At 39.4% G+C, this 14,689-nt stretch overlaps 1 protein-coding gene across 4 annotated transcripts in view; it reads right to left on the bottom strand.

Annotated features, from left to right (window-relative positions):
• The window catches only part of EPB41L4A (erythrocyte membrane protein band 4.1 like 4A), a 255,483-nt gene that overhangs the window by 60,657 nt on the left and 180,137 nt on the right, over positions 1 to 14,689 (bottom strand). For 3 of the 4 annotated variants that reach the window (XM_079915313.1, XM_079915310.1, XM_079915312.1), the window contains 3 exons: positions 14,057 to 14,148; positions 12,602 to 12,679; positions 6,372 to 6,493 (listed from right to left, as the gene is read on the bottom strand). In XM_079915313.1, coding sequence (XP_079771439.1) covers positions 6,372 to 6,493; positions 12,602 to 12,679; positions 14,057 to 14,148 — 292 coding nt within the window. The remainder of the gene's footprint in view (positions 1 to 6,371; positions 6,494 to 12,601; positions 12,680 to 14,056; positions 14,149 to 14,689) is intronic. The other variant, XM_079915311.1, reaches the window with a different exon arrangement.

The raw sequence follows: 14,689 nt of genomic DNA, 5'->3' as shown, positions 1-14,689 counted from the left end.
GACGATACCCAACTCTGGGCTCCCAATACTGCCTGACAACAGCTGCCCTTGTGTACCCAGAGATCTTCAGGCAGGCAGGAAAGGAGAAACCTACACACGGGGGCCCTTTGACTCGCCTACTTCCCTCATACTTGTTTATACCCAATCTTCTAGAATAAATCAGGGGTAACTGACGTCTTTCCAAAGCCCATTCTCTGCACTTGAATGACTCTCTCCACCCATCAATCATAAAAGGCCACACCTCCCTCATATAATTATCCTTTGTATGTGAAGTTGATGCTATATGGTAAATATAATTGAAAGACTCTCAGGTGGACTCACAGGCTGGTCCACACTATGTAGAGAAAGACTCCTTTTGATTTAGGAGAAAGAAACTGAAGTGTACCAAGCCCCTCCACGTTCTTGACACGATGCTGTGCCCAACGCAGACACCATCCCACATGACAACAACCCGTGAGGCAGGAAGTAATACCCCCACTAGACCCATAAAGAAACTGAGGCTCAGCCTGGTTAAGTGACTTCATCACACTACACAGTTAGTACAGGGATGACTGAGGCTGAACCCAGATTTCTCAGATGTAGCTCAGTCTGATATGCCAGTCTCTACTCACATAGCTTGCCTTTTGTCTGCATTAAAAAAAATAATAATTTTTTAAAATCTATTTTTGATCGCCACAAGCCAAGCTGGGTTTCTGTTGACCTCATGTCTGACATAATGTGCCAACCAGAGCCAGCGCTCAGTAAGTGATTATTACTCTCTTGACATTACTATGTCTCAGCAGCCCAGAGCTTTATACTACATCAAATTGATGAAACTGTACTTCGCTATGTCAAAGCATTTCTCTGTCTCTCCTGCTTTGGGCTACACCCAGCTCAGGTCACCAGTAAAGGTCGGTCAGCTACCCACATGTGAATCATTTGCTAGGGGGTTCAGACCTGTGTGGCACCATCATCCCCTAGAGTTGGCCAACTGACCTACCAGCTACAAAGTGTTCCTGCTGGGAGTCATGGAGTGTAGAACCTGACCTCCACAGGGGATGCTGCAGAAACCCATAGAGACCCCAGGACAGGTGGATCGGCCATTCATACCAGCTCTGTCAAACAGAGGTTCTCAAGAGGCAGCCCTCAAGCCATACTGGGCCCTTAGGAATGTTTGATTTAGCACACAGAGACTTTCTTCAAAATAAAATCAACTGCCAAAACTTAAAATTCTGGAAAAGTTTCTATAAATATCTAAATTTCGTGCTTCCCTTGAGACAGTGGAAGATTGGCAACACTGGGTCCTCTCTCCTGCACAGAAACACTGGCTTGGCCTGAGCAGCAGCTCTCTGCTTCCAGACCAGGCACGAACCATCCTCACTCACAAGTCATTTTCAGGATCCCTCGGGCATTGTGTCTGCAGCGTCTTCCACAGATTCAGAGTGGGAATGCCAAAACGTCACCCGAACCGGCTTTTCAGTTGTCTGAAGACTACACTGCAACTATTTATTTCTCTGTTCATCAGTACGATATGCTTAAGAACTCAAAATGCTGCATCAGACAATCACAGCATTGTTTATCCACTGTAAATGGTTTCACCCATTACTTTTCTTGCAGCTAATTGTGGATTATAGCTAAACATTTTGTCTTTACTGCCTTTCCATTCTGTCTTTACTGCTGTCTTCTTACAGCAGAAACTCTTTTCTGACAGGAACCCACCTTTGTGAGCTGCCAAGAGCTTGTCAGAGAAAGGGCTGTACAAAATATGCACTTTTCCTTCCTGCCATCTCGCCTCCTGCCTTACCCCCAAGCTCCTCTGCTGAGCAGATCTGGAGGAATGCTCTGGCTGCCTGCCCTAGCGCTGAACTCCTCTGGGGTGGGGTGGGGGTGGGGCAGAAGGCAGGCTGGGTGCAGGGCTCCTGACTCTGGAATGCGCTTCCTCATAGAGGTGCCAAGGTCTAATCTTGGTGGGTTCTAAATACAATGGCTTTTGAGCTACCAGGGCATTTATTATTCCTGACTGAGAAATAAAAACACAGGCTTTTTAAAGTTGCAGAGAACTGAGATGCAGGTTAAGGGCAGTAGTCATCAAGTTTGACTGAATTACTTTAACTTCAGAAGAAACAAAATAACGTCTTCTAAAGTTACAAGTCATGTAGTATAAATTAATGATATAAACTAACAAAAAGCTAAAGTCTCCTTTCTATCACAACTTGTTTTTTAGTATCTATAAATGTTAAATGAGAGGTGAGAATTTATGCCAATGACTCTTGGAACTGTATAGCTCTAAAGTTTTATTTTAGAGAGCCTACCAGAATTCAATTTATGAAAATTCATAGCTGGCCTCATTAGAGTTTTTTTTTTTTTTTTAAATCTATCTTCTTTTTAAACCACAACTCCATTTTTGCCAAACACAGTACAATCTAATAAAATAAACTTTTTCTACATTTTAAAATAAGCTTTCTACCATTTTAATTGTCAAAAATTTCAAATAAAAATTTAAGTAATTGTGGCAGGAATATTTAGTAAGGTAATACTTTTGCTTCTCTTTGGTCAATAAAAAATAATTAGAAAAAAAAAAAAAACTACCGTTTTGAGCTATTGTTCCTTTCCTGCCCAGCCACCCATGAACAAATCTCAGGAACAGGGAGCTTTGGAGCAAGGAGGCTGCTCTGGAGCTGAGAGTGTGGGAATCAGAAGTGACAGGGCTGGAGGAGCTGCCTGGAGTGGCAGAAAAGACTTGGTGGGTAAGGAGATGGAGGCTTGAGGGCTACAGTGACCTAGGGACCTACAGGCCACTCCCCTCCACCACCCGCCACACCAGAGCCTTAAAGGGGCAGGCTTGACCCTAAGTACAGGAGGCTCCAGGCTTACCAATAACCCCTCCCCTCTCATACTCACAGTGACCCAGATTCACACAGAATTGCCCTGCTTAATGGGACCTGCTGGGTGGGATAAGGAGCACAGAGTGACTGATGCAGGTGAAGACAAGAGCGCCCTCTTCAATTGTTCCACTCCAAGCCTGAACCCCACCATGACCTTAGAGACTGGGTCTCTCTACCAGCTGGGTTCAACTGAGGCTCAAAGCAGAGTACATTTGAATTAGAGGAAAAAGAATATGTAACATTGAGGGGCTTCCCTGGTGGCACAATGGTTAAGGATCCACCTCCCAATGCAGGGGGCATGGGTTTGACCCCTGGTCGGGGAACTAGATCCCACATGCATGCTGCAACTAAGAGTTTGCATGCTACAACTAAGGAGCCCATGAGCCTCAACGAAGGAGCCCACCTGCCGCAACTGAGACTGAGCACAACCAAAAAAAAAAAAAGAATATGTAACATTCAAATAAACATAGAACAACATTATCCCTGCCCCCAGAGCATTCTTCACATGTGCATGACAGCAACTGAAATAACTCTGCATCACAGGCATTGCTAAATGGTCCTTCCCCACCCAGGACAATCACGCTGTCAAGGGCAGGGTCATCTCTGGGTCCCCAGAACACATCACAGTTTTGTGAAACACAGGCTTCAAAAGTAATTCAAAACCAAAGTGAAATGTACATACATCAGTCTCAGTTTTTAAACACAGCCCTGTATGATCCTCTCTTTTTAGTAAAAATTATAAAAATATACCATTGTTTAAAATACATACAATAAATCAGCATGAATACTTAGAGATATCACTCCAAAAATATTCACTTTAGTTACATTTATATTTTTCAAATTTTGAAACAGCTTAAATATCCAAAAACTAACGACTGGTTGAATAAATTATGTCACATCAATGCATCTATGCAGCAGAAAATTATTTGGACATTCAAATGGTGCTCTATAAGAACACTTAAAACTTGTTAGAACATATTCATGATATGTTATTAAATAAAAAAGTAAATAAAAACACCGCTATATCATTTTTGCAGAAAAGATATGCAAATGACCAGCAGGCTATATAAAATAGTGTTAGCGCTAAGAGAATGGAACTGAACATGAAAGATATTCTTTTTGCGGGGGAGGGGGAGTTCTGAGGTTCCTCAATTTCCTAAAGCGAGGATGTATTTTTATAATAGTAAAAGCATAACATGTGCTGCATTTTTTAAAAGATTCTCAGCCTGATGCTGAGAGGCTGCCCTCGAGCACGCTGGGCTGTGCATTATCCAGCTCCTCAGCCTCCACCCTAGAGGGAGTGTGTTTTAATACAACACTAGTCGGGAGGGGAGACGGACGCGAGGGCTCAGTACAGTTCCAGGCTACTCTGTGAAAACTGCATTTGGCTGGATCTACATAAGCCAGGAGAGAAACAAAAACAAAACCCCTTGTCCCTAAATAAATCAGCTTCTGGAATTTCGGCTTCCAAGGAGAGACAGACAGACAGACAGACACAGTGTTACAGAGGAAGATATTTTTCTAAGAGCACGAGGAGAGGAAAAGGAACAACCTGAGCAGGTCTGTGTAAAAAGCACGTGTGATTCCAGCATCTCAAGTGGAATGAAATGTTGATTTGACACGAGGAATGCTTTTGATATTCTTGGTTGGTCTCAAAATAATTTCATGAGGCCTGGTGTTTAAGAAATAGCAAAGGATCTGAAAGTTTGCTTATCAATTATACCACGTTGCACTTGATCCAAATGGGATTTAAGACTGATCATATTCAAAGATAATCACAAAATATTAAGATAAAGATATTAAATGTTAAAGCTAGAATTTCTGTCCTAAGTCACCTGCTTATTATGTAACCTTGGCCAAATTACCTTTATAATCTTAGTTTTCCTCATCAGCTAAATGGGGATAATATTACTTATGTGGCAGGTAACCCATTGCAAAATTAAATCATGTCTTATTTTTACCACTGTAGAACCATCAGAAAGAATTTAATTTCCTCTCAGCCCAGTGAGAGGAGGGGACCTACAATCAGATTTAATTTCACTTTAGAAACTGTAAGTCAGGTGACATTCTCACAGCCAGCAGCAGTGGAGCAAACTCAAAACACGTTCCTCATAGGCTTGTCATGAGGGTTAAATGAAACAACAGCTGTCATAATGCTTTGCCAACTGTCATTCGATGTTCAGATGTTATTTTCTGATTAGTTATCTATTTTATACATATTAGTATATACATGTCAATCACAATCTCCCAATTCATCCCACCACCACCCCCCAGACGTTAATTATTGTTATTAAAAATTCCATTCTCTTCATACAATATGGCAGAAAGAGCCAGGAGATCTGGCCTCTCGTCCCAGCCCCACCCCTTTCTAGCTACTGGGATCATGTCTTCCTCATCTGTAAAATGGGAACGTAGTGTCTGCCTTGCTTTACCTCACAGGATTACTGGGAGGTTCAAGTGAAATAATATATGTGAAAAGCCGGTGGAGAGTGTTAGACAAGGCTGATCTGTAAGCAAGCCACAAACCAAAGTCAGTAAGATCACTTTAGAGTAAAATTCCATGAGCTCTGAACATTGAACGTGGATTGAAACTGACTGATGAGGTGGTTTATTAAAGAAGTGGTGTGCATTAAAAACAAAAAATCTGAATAACCCAAATGTCCATCAATAGTAGAATGAATAAGGAGCTGTCATACGACAGAAAACTTACTGCAAGAAAAATGAATGCATTTTAGTATATATTACATATAACACTGATAGAAGCAAGACACAAAGGAACACACCCCTTGATTCAATTATATAATGTTTTAAAAATAGGCAAAAAAACTACTTTGTTCAGAGAAGGCTACATAAGTACTAAAATTATAGTGAAAAGTAAAGAAATAATTACCACACAGTCAGACAGAGGTTTTCACTGGTTGGGGAGGGAGGAGAAGGTGAGGATGTGACCAAGCAAACAGCAGGGACTTCTGGGGCTGTAGGCTATGTTAAATTGTGTGTGTGTGTGCATGTGCACGCCTGCGTATATATTTATATATGCATATAAACACACATACACTTACGTGTATGTGCATAGGTATATAGTACGTATACTTTATGCACTTTATTATAGATCACAATAAAAGACCAACGATAACAAAAAGCTAAATTCTTTACAGACTCTTATGTCAACGGTATTTTTTTTTAAGACTTTTGCCAAAGAATTTGTTTCAATTCCAATCTCAGCTACACCAAACTAAGAAATTACGCAGTTGAGGTTTTATTTAATGCCTTCAAAAAAGAGTTATTAAGTATAGTCATTAAGCAGGCTATGGGGATTCAACTTGCTTACCTGCCTGCTTATTAATAATTTCTGATTGCGTGGACATTTTCTGGGTCAAATTAAAAATTCTACTGTTAACAATTAAAAACCTCCAGGGCTACAGTCACCACTTAAGTGTATGTTACACCAGGAGCCTAAAAGGAAACACAAGGTTACAATGAGGAGTTGGGGGCTCTGTGACTTACCAGCTGGCTGTGTTGGTGCTATTCTCTTAGGGTAAGTCTTGCTTCGACTTCTTGCCACATTCTGATCTGGCCGGGGAAGTTGAATAGAAAGATCTCGACTCATTTGTAACGCTGTCCTGCCACTTGAAAAAACAACATTTTGAGTAACACAGGTAAAACCACACAGCCACAAAATTACACCACAGCTCATGGAGAATATCTGCAGTGTACGGAGAGAAGAAAAAACACAGATTCACACAGGTTATAAGTATATAGGGCTTTCAATTGATTCTCACTGCAATGTTAACCAAGGAACTAATAAACTCTAATAGGAAAGATTTAGGTGAGACAGAAGTGCCAACTGAAGAATGTCTCTCGCCACCTGGTTCTACAAGAGTGAAGTCACTAGCCACTAAAGTTGCTGACATTCAATACACTCTGAAAGGAGTTCAGGACAGAGATCAGGAATGAGGCTGGGAACAAGTGGCCGAACAGGCCTTCAGATAGTTAGGTGTTTTCAGGAGAAAATTTTATGAACCCAGTTTCTTGCACCTTCTCATACTTAGAAAAGCGCTAAAAGCATTAACGGAGACATCTGCTCCTCGTTCCTAGTAGCAACCTTCTACAGAGGTGTGTGCTTGACTGCACGCATTCCCTTAGGAGCAGTTCCTCAGAGCTATCTGAGAGGCTCTCTCTCAGCCTCTAGTCCTCAGTAAGCCCCAGATAAAACTGAACTCACAGCTCTCATGTTGAGCTTTTTTTCAGCCGACACAAGGAAGATCTTTCAGAGGGAGAAACAGGAAAGAAAGGATTTATTAAAGGAGGAGTTAGGTTTTGATTTAAGTAGAATGATAGGCTAGAAATAGAGGATGCTGATGGTCTTCCAGCTCTACAACTAAATAATAAAGAAATTGTGTTGGGCTAAACTACAGAAGGCAATGATTCTACGTGAATCAACATGTCCCCGTGCTGTACTTATAAGGCAAGTCATAGAGCCTCCCCAATTGGACCACTTAGTGTGATTTCACTCTGAACCCTGTGACACAATCAACCATTGATTATGTCCACTTCACCTGAGTCAGGAAGTGCCCAGGAAGATTTAAAGCAGCCTAAAATCCCATGCACAGTACCGCTTCCTTAAGAGTATGTGAGGATGCAACAGGGAGAGCTTTCCCTGGGGACAAACTAAGCTACTCAAGGAACTATGTAATTTAATTTGCTATATTTCAGTCAACATTCATCCTACGAAAAGTTTATTCCACAGCTGAATTTGAGCTAATGAACAACTCTGGCTTTCATGACAGAAAGTATCATTTAGGTACAGAGAAAATGCATTTCTAATTATCTATCAATACTTTGATTCACCACAGTTAAGAGTCACCTAATAGGAAGAAAAAATAGTCTTTTATTGGCCACAAATCCCATTTATCCTACATTTACAGAATATATATTGGTGGCTCTCTCCCTAAAAGAGACTAAATAAGACTTAGAAAGCCAAATTCACCTCCTACATTCTTCTGTGAAAGCTTCCCCTCCTTACTACCTCATCCACTTTTATTAGAAATAAAGAGAGGCCCAAAACACTCATAAAAAGCAGTTTCTCATCAGGCTAAGTGAGGATATGACTTGATATGAGGAATTAAAATGACAGGTTCCATCCATGTACTTCATATTCAAGACTTCATGGAAACCAGGGGGAGGGGAGGGAGTAGGGGGGAAAACTGTGAGAGATTTTCTTTCACTTGAAATTTAACTACTTTTTTTTTCCTTACATATAATGAAAATATATAAAAATCTAATAATGTTACTTGATAAGAAAATTATCATTTACCAGCTTTCATTTTGCTGTTTTCTTTTACATATTAATGTATTGTTAATAGACAAGTTCTGGAGACTGGGTTCAAATCCCAGCGATGTCATATTGTAGCTCTCTGACCTTGGGAAACATTACTCAAACTCTCTGTATCTCCATTTCCTCATTACTAAAGTAAGAATAATACCAATGACCACTTCATAGGCTTATTATGAATGTTAAGTATTAATATTATACATTTTCTAGAACAATGCCAGGCACATAAAAATATTATATAATTATTTACTAAATACAAGTAAATAATTTTTTTAAAATAATCAATTTGAGAATATTTCTACAGTTTTAACTATTTGTTTTAAAGGTAGTACATAAGGTAACACAAATAGCAACATCTCTCCCCTGAAAATCTTAAAAAAAATCTATACAGAGAACAAAATTCCACTATTAGAAATGGTTTGGAATATGAAGATAACATCTACTTAAAACAAACTTACTCTAAGACTTGGGTAGTATGTACTTCATTGCATAGAGGAAAAAATATTTGCCCTAAAAACATAACCCAATAATATGTGGACCACTGAGGCATTTTATAATGAGATTTTACTTTATTATTCAATTTTTCCTCATGGTTTCTCTCTCAGGAATAAATGAGAAATGGGAAAATCATATCACAAGATTCATAAAACTAAAGTCCAGAAACATAAACTGATCTTGCACAGGCTGTACAGGACCTGGGACTGGAACAGCTTTCTGTCCTCCAGCTGGTCAGTGTGGCACAGCTTGGCAGCCTGGGAAAAGGAACAGAGTGCAGAGCCATTTGGTTTAAAGCTACAAGCCCAGGTTAAAATGCAGCTCTGCTATAAGTGTGTGGCCTTCAGCAGCTGATTTTTTAAATCTCCTAGAGCCTCATTTTCCTTATTTATACTTGTTCGGACTACTTCCTAGCAGAAATACTTCTGTACGGTATTCTTAGTATTTTCTTGTAGCAAAAAGCACTTGACAACAGTAGAGATTTTCAGTGTCGGTGAAAGAGCTCTTACACACCCGGCAGCTCTCCATAGTGACAGGACAGAGCATTGTCCCCAGGATCACCCACTTCCCTGCCCCTCACACTGTGGCACACATACTCCCATCCTATGATGAGAGGCACTGCCAGCAGCCCTTCAGCTTCAAAGTGAGGATACAATCGGCCATCAGTGGGGTAGAAGGAAGAGAACAAGAGGAAAGACACCTGGGTTCAAATCCCAACTTTGCCACTTACTGGTTAAAGGTCTTTAGTTCAGTTACCTTACTTTTGGGGGGCTCATATTTCTTGTCTACAGAAATGAGCATATGATACCTCCTTTGATGGGTCACTGAATGGATTTAATAAAGTAACACAGGTGAAAGTACCTGACACAAAGGAGGTTCTCAGGTGAACTTGGCCTCTCTTCCATAGTTCATGAAATGTGGAAAGCTCGTGTGATTTAAGTTCTACAAGAAGGTCATCAGGGTTCCTGAGGGGTGGTTCTTAGGTCTAAGTGTCATTTCTAGAGTATAAATTCTACACAACTCATTCATTCATCAAAACCAGGAGTCCCCTACAAACTTAACAAAAGGTAGAGGCAAGATTAGTTTTTAAGAGAAAGAGAGAGCAGTGTGCAACAAAATATTTAACCAAAGATTTAATCAATCTCTATTTCAGATTATTGGTAACTGATAATAAATCAACAAAAGAAGTCAACTGTCAGATTTAAGCTCAGCCTTTTCCCCAAAATTTAATTTTAAATTTTGAAAGGATTGCCTGTCACATTTCACTAAAATTATCTAATTTTCCCCTCTTCAGTAATGACTCGTTTTTCTGTTGGATTCTCCTTGGTATTCTGCAAGCCCTAAGATGCAAGAGAGAAAGTAAAGACTAGAATTCTGTCTTTCTCTATCACATACATCCCACTATAAACACATATACAATTATACACACAGACACCCACACTCACACACCGCAGCCACTGGTTAATGCTGTTCGTTATCCCCCATGCTCTAAAAGCCTACAGGGTAAAGGAAGGAGCTACTTATGTTTCCAGAGCTCTTCCTTCATTCCAAGATATCTCCAGAACGTCTCAAAATAAAGGAACAGGCATATGATGTTTATTAAAGTTTGGTTGTTATTACTCTTTTGCCAATTAACAGTCCATGTGCTGGCGACCACCCAGCAGTCAGAGACCCATCCCTGCGTAAGCCTGGCTCTGGGCACTGGGATGAAACACCTTTCTTTCAGAGATGGTGTAATGTTAGTGCTTCCTACATACAGACACTGAGATTTGGATTTCATTAAGACTTACCAAGCAGTTAACACCAGCCACAAAACTGAACAGATTTAGCAGAGTTTCCAATTTGCAAAGGTTATCTTTAATTACTTTTGTGGAAGAAATGATACTCAATATGCAAAATCCAATAACTTTCTAATAATAATTCCCAATAACCACAGCATTTGCATTTCAATAAATTTGAGAAATCAGGTATGGGTAAATTTGTAGAAACCAACTACAGCATACATTAAACAGTATAATTACATTTTTTAACGGTAAGAATATTAAGACAGATGCTTTTTCACTAGCTTCATTTCAGTGACAAAGAGACAGATTTACACATTCACTCTATAACCCTTGAAATGTGTTATGCCCCAACTGGAAGAACAGCCCAAATACTGACTATGAGCTATTTTTCTCAATATAAAAGTAAATACTCTTTCCTTAAATTCCTGTAATTATATCACTATCTAGGGAAGAACCTTGATAACCTGAAGTTTAAATTTTTAGACTTCAATGAATACTTTCCTACAAATATCAAGAACATCTATAACACAATAATACTTGTTATTTTAAGTCAGCTAATGAGCAAATATCCAAGAGAATAATATGTAAAGATTAATGCACTAAACATTTAATACTAATCACTCCTCTATTGATTATCTCTGGCTTCAAGCAAGACAAAAAAGTGGTTCATCAAAGAGAGGAATTAAAATTTGGCATATCACTATCTTGCAAACACTTCACCTGGATTTTTTTTTAAGTCTCCTAAGTAAGCATTTCATTTGGTGATGTCTCCAGTAGAACTGACAGAACACTGTCTCACCTCCCGAGTGCCATTTCTGCACCCTGCTTGGGTTTTATAGGGCCTGGGACCGCCTTACTGCCTGAATAATACTGTAGCTCTCTGAAGGCAGAGATGGGGAGATCTAATTCTTCGTACCTCTGGGTACCTAACACCCTGTTTTCCACATCACAGGCTCTCCACTTAACAGAACGAATTGAAACAAAACAAATTCTTTTTCAAAACACAGAAGGCTCCCATTTTCAAAAAGACACAGGCACCTGCCTGACTGCTGGACAATCAGGCTTTTCCTGCAACATGCTAACAGTCTGACTAATGTTAAAGGAAAGGGCTCTGGAGTTCCACTGCCAGGGAATGGACCCCGCTTTACTGCTTCCTAGCTGGGTTTCCCTGAGAAGTGACTTGTCGTCTCTGAGCCTTAGTTTCCTCACATATTAATGAGGATAACGTTAATAAGACTGTCATGATTAAATGAAGCAATAAATGGAATACATTTAGCACAATACATGGCACTTAGTAACTGCTCTGTAAAGTTAAGATATACTTGCTAGCATTACTATATGTAGGCGTTATGCTACAGAAAACATTTGATTTGACCCATAATATAAAGCAGGGGTCCCCAACCCCCGTGGCCTGTTAGGAACCGGGCCACACAGCAGGAGGTGAGTGGTGGGTGAGAGAGCAAAGCTTCATCTGTATTTACAGCCACTCCCCATTGCTTGCATTACCGCCTGAGCTCCACCTCCTGTCAGCATTATGGTGAGTTGCATAATTATTTCATTATATATTACAATGTAATAATAATATAAATAAAGTGCACAGTAACTGTAATGTGCTTGAATCATCCCAAAACCATCACCACCCACCCCCTCCCCATCCATGGAAAAAACCGTCTGCCACGAAACCGGTCCTTGGTGCCAAAAAGGTTGGGGACCGCTGATATAAAGTATACATTGTGTTACAATAGAGGTTCAACTGAATGTCCCAAGAATACCAAAAAACTACTATTCAGAATATCTACTTTGTTTCATAATCACAACATAATTAGAGATAAGTGATAACTGGATCAAAATGAATTTCTGAAGATAATAAGCTCTACTACATTCTAAACACCCTAAGCTTAACCTAGCTAATGTAGAATTTAAATAATTAAACCTAGAAAATCATTTTTGTCAAGACAGTTTAATAGACTGCTATTGCTTATCAAATTCATTGGCACTGTGGAAAAATAAGGAAAAAATCTGATCACAAACTTTAATGTGCATGCATGTATGTGGACAGCTGCATTAAATATTTATTCATACACACCCCACACACAGCCCAGAGGAAAAAAAATGCCATTTACCTATACCGGTGCTTATAACTCAGGGATCCAAACTTGCTGAGTTTTCTTGACAATGAATTTGATTCATTTTCTGGCATTCTAATGAATGTTTAAAAGAAAATTAGATAGAGAATCACGACTATACTTATGCAACACTTGAGCAAAAGCTGTGTAGAAATATGTAACAGTGCAACACTGCTTAACACAGTCAAAATATTTTATTCATTCTACATATCGGTAGGAATAATAATCGATTATTTTTAAGCTAATACTTGACATTCTAGTATTTTATATCTGTATCGTGTCAAAACACTCATACTTCCTGAAGACTATCAGATACATCACTGCCCGCACAAGGAAGCTTTTATTGTGAATCAATTTAATTTCTCTACTAAATTATCTTGGGAACTTTTGTCACTACACTGATTTACCCAAGCCAAGGTTCTCAGGGCAATTGATCGTATCTAAAGGGGTGGCTCACTCTTCTTTGTACTTTCCATTCCAGGGTACTTTCAACACACACCTCCACGTGCAGTTCCTAGGCCCAGCCCCACTACAGGAGAGGCAATGCCTCAGACCTTTTGGGCTCTATCCCTCTCTTAATACAAACTCCACAACGGACATGGGTCATTTTATAAGGCTACTTCTCTAGCATCATGCTATTTGGGGAAACCGTTCCATGCAAATCAAACACGAATAAGGGGAAGAGTTAATCTAGTTTTAAATTTAAAAACCAAAAATAGAGTTTCAAGTATTATCTGATAAAATTGAGTTTTATCTTTACACCATAAGGATGTGACACAAACAGGATCCCCACAACCCAATGGTCAATTCTCTGCCCTCATCTTACGTGACCTCCCAGGAGCATGCAATGCAGCTGCTAGCTCCTTATTCACTAAGACATTTTTCTTTCTCATATTCCATTTTCCCATACCCACTGCTTACTTCTTCTCATACTCCCCAGCTGGCTCTTCCTGTCCTCTAAATGCTGGGAGGGTCCCACAGCTCAGTCCCTGGCTTTCTGCTCCTCTCTCTTCACTTTTTCCACAGGTGACCTCATCCAATCCCCTTTGCCTTAATACCTACGAAATTTATATGACCAACCTTGGTCTATCCTGTATGCCTTGTATACCCAGCCACCCATTCCATACCTCCAAGCTAACAGTCATTTCAAATTTAGTAAGTCCACAGTAGAACACTTAATTTCCACCAATACCAAAGCTGCACTTTTATTACATAAATGTCAAAAGCAATTGTCCTTGATCCTTTCTTGTAGCATGAGCAAAGAAAATATCTATATATGTGTGTGTGCCTGTAAAAATGTTAATAAAAGAGAAACACTGTACATTTCTTCTTGTAGACAGGATAGAATTCTTGTTATAAAAACATATGCACATCAAAAAAAAATTTTAAAAACAAAAACAAATGCAATTTTCATTTATTAGGACAATGAACAAAGGTTTCACATTAACATACCTAAAAAATGTATGATGTTCTACACTACACTTCCAAAGATGCTTGCAAGCAGTTTTACTTCGAGCTTCAAAAAAGAATGAGGTTTCATTGCACTGAGAGAGAAACAGAGAGAGAATATAAATTACAGACCACAACATTCTTCAGATGACAGCCACCCTTCTAGGTACCAAAAATTCAAGTAAGCAGAGAAATTACTGTTAACACATTAAAAAAAATAATTACCTCTTGAGAAAAATACAAAATATAAGTTCCATGTAAATCTTAGTGCCATCACCTTTATTATGTTCTTCTACATCACCCCATGACCACGGATAATCAGAGTGATGGCACTGAAGCACTGCAAACTCTTCTGTCATCAATGGGCGACCAAAACAGGAAAAATACCGACCGTGTGAAAATCAACTCCCCAAAAAAAGAAGATACCCATAAACCCAGTTTTTATGTAATTTTAACTGTATTTTTTTCAGGGATGTACAGGCCACACTTAAACTAAAGAATCTCAAGAGGGGTCGCTGGGAGGTGTGACCACCACAGCAGTGTAATCTGAGAAAGTTAAATAATGTCTCAGGACTGAGTTTCTCCATTCTGCATCAAGTTATTGGGGGAAATAAATTAAATGACATGACAGATGTG

The sequence above is a fragment of the Stenella coeruleoalba genome (assembly GCF_951394435.1).
Source record: "Stenella coeruleoalba genome assembly, chromosome: 3".
NCBI lineage: Eukaryota > Metazoa > Chordata > Mammalia > Artiodactyla > Delphinidae > Stenella > Stenella coeruleoalba.
This window is presented reverse-complemented; position numbering and strand designations above follow the sequence as displayed.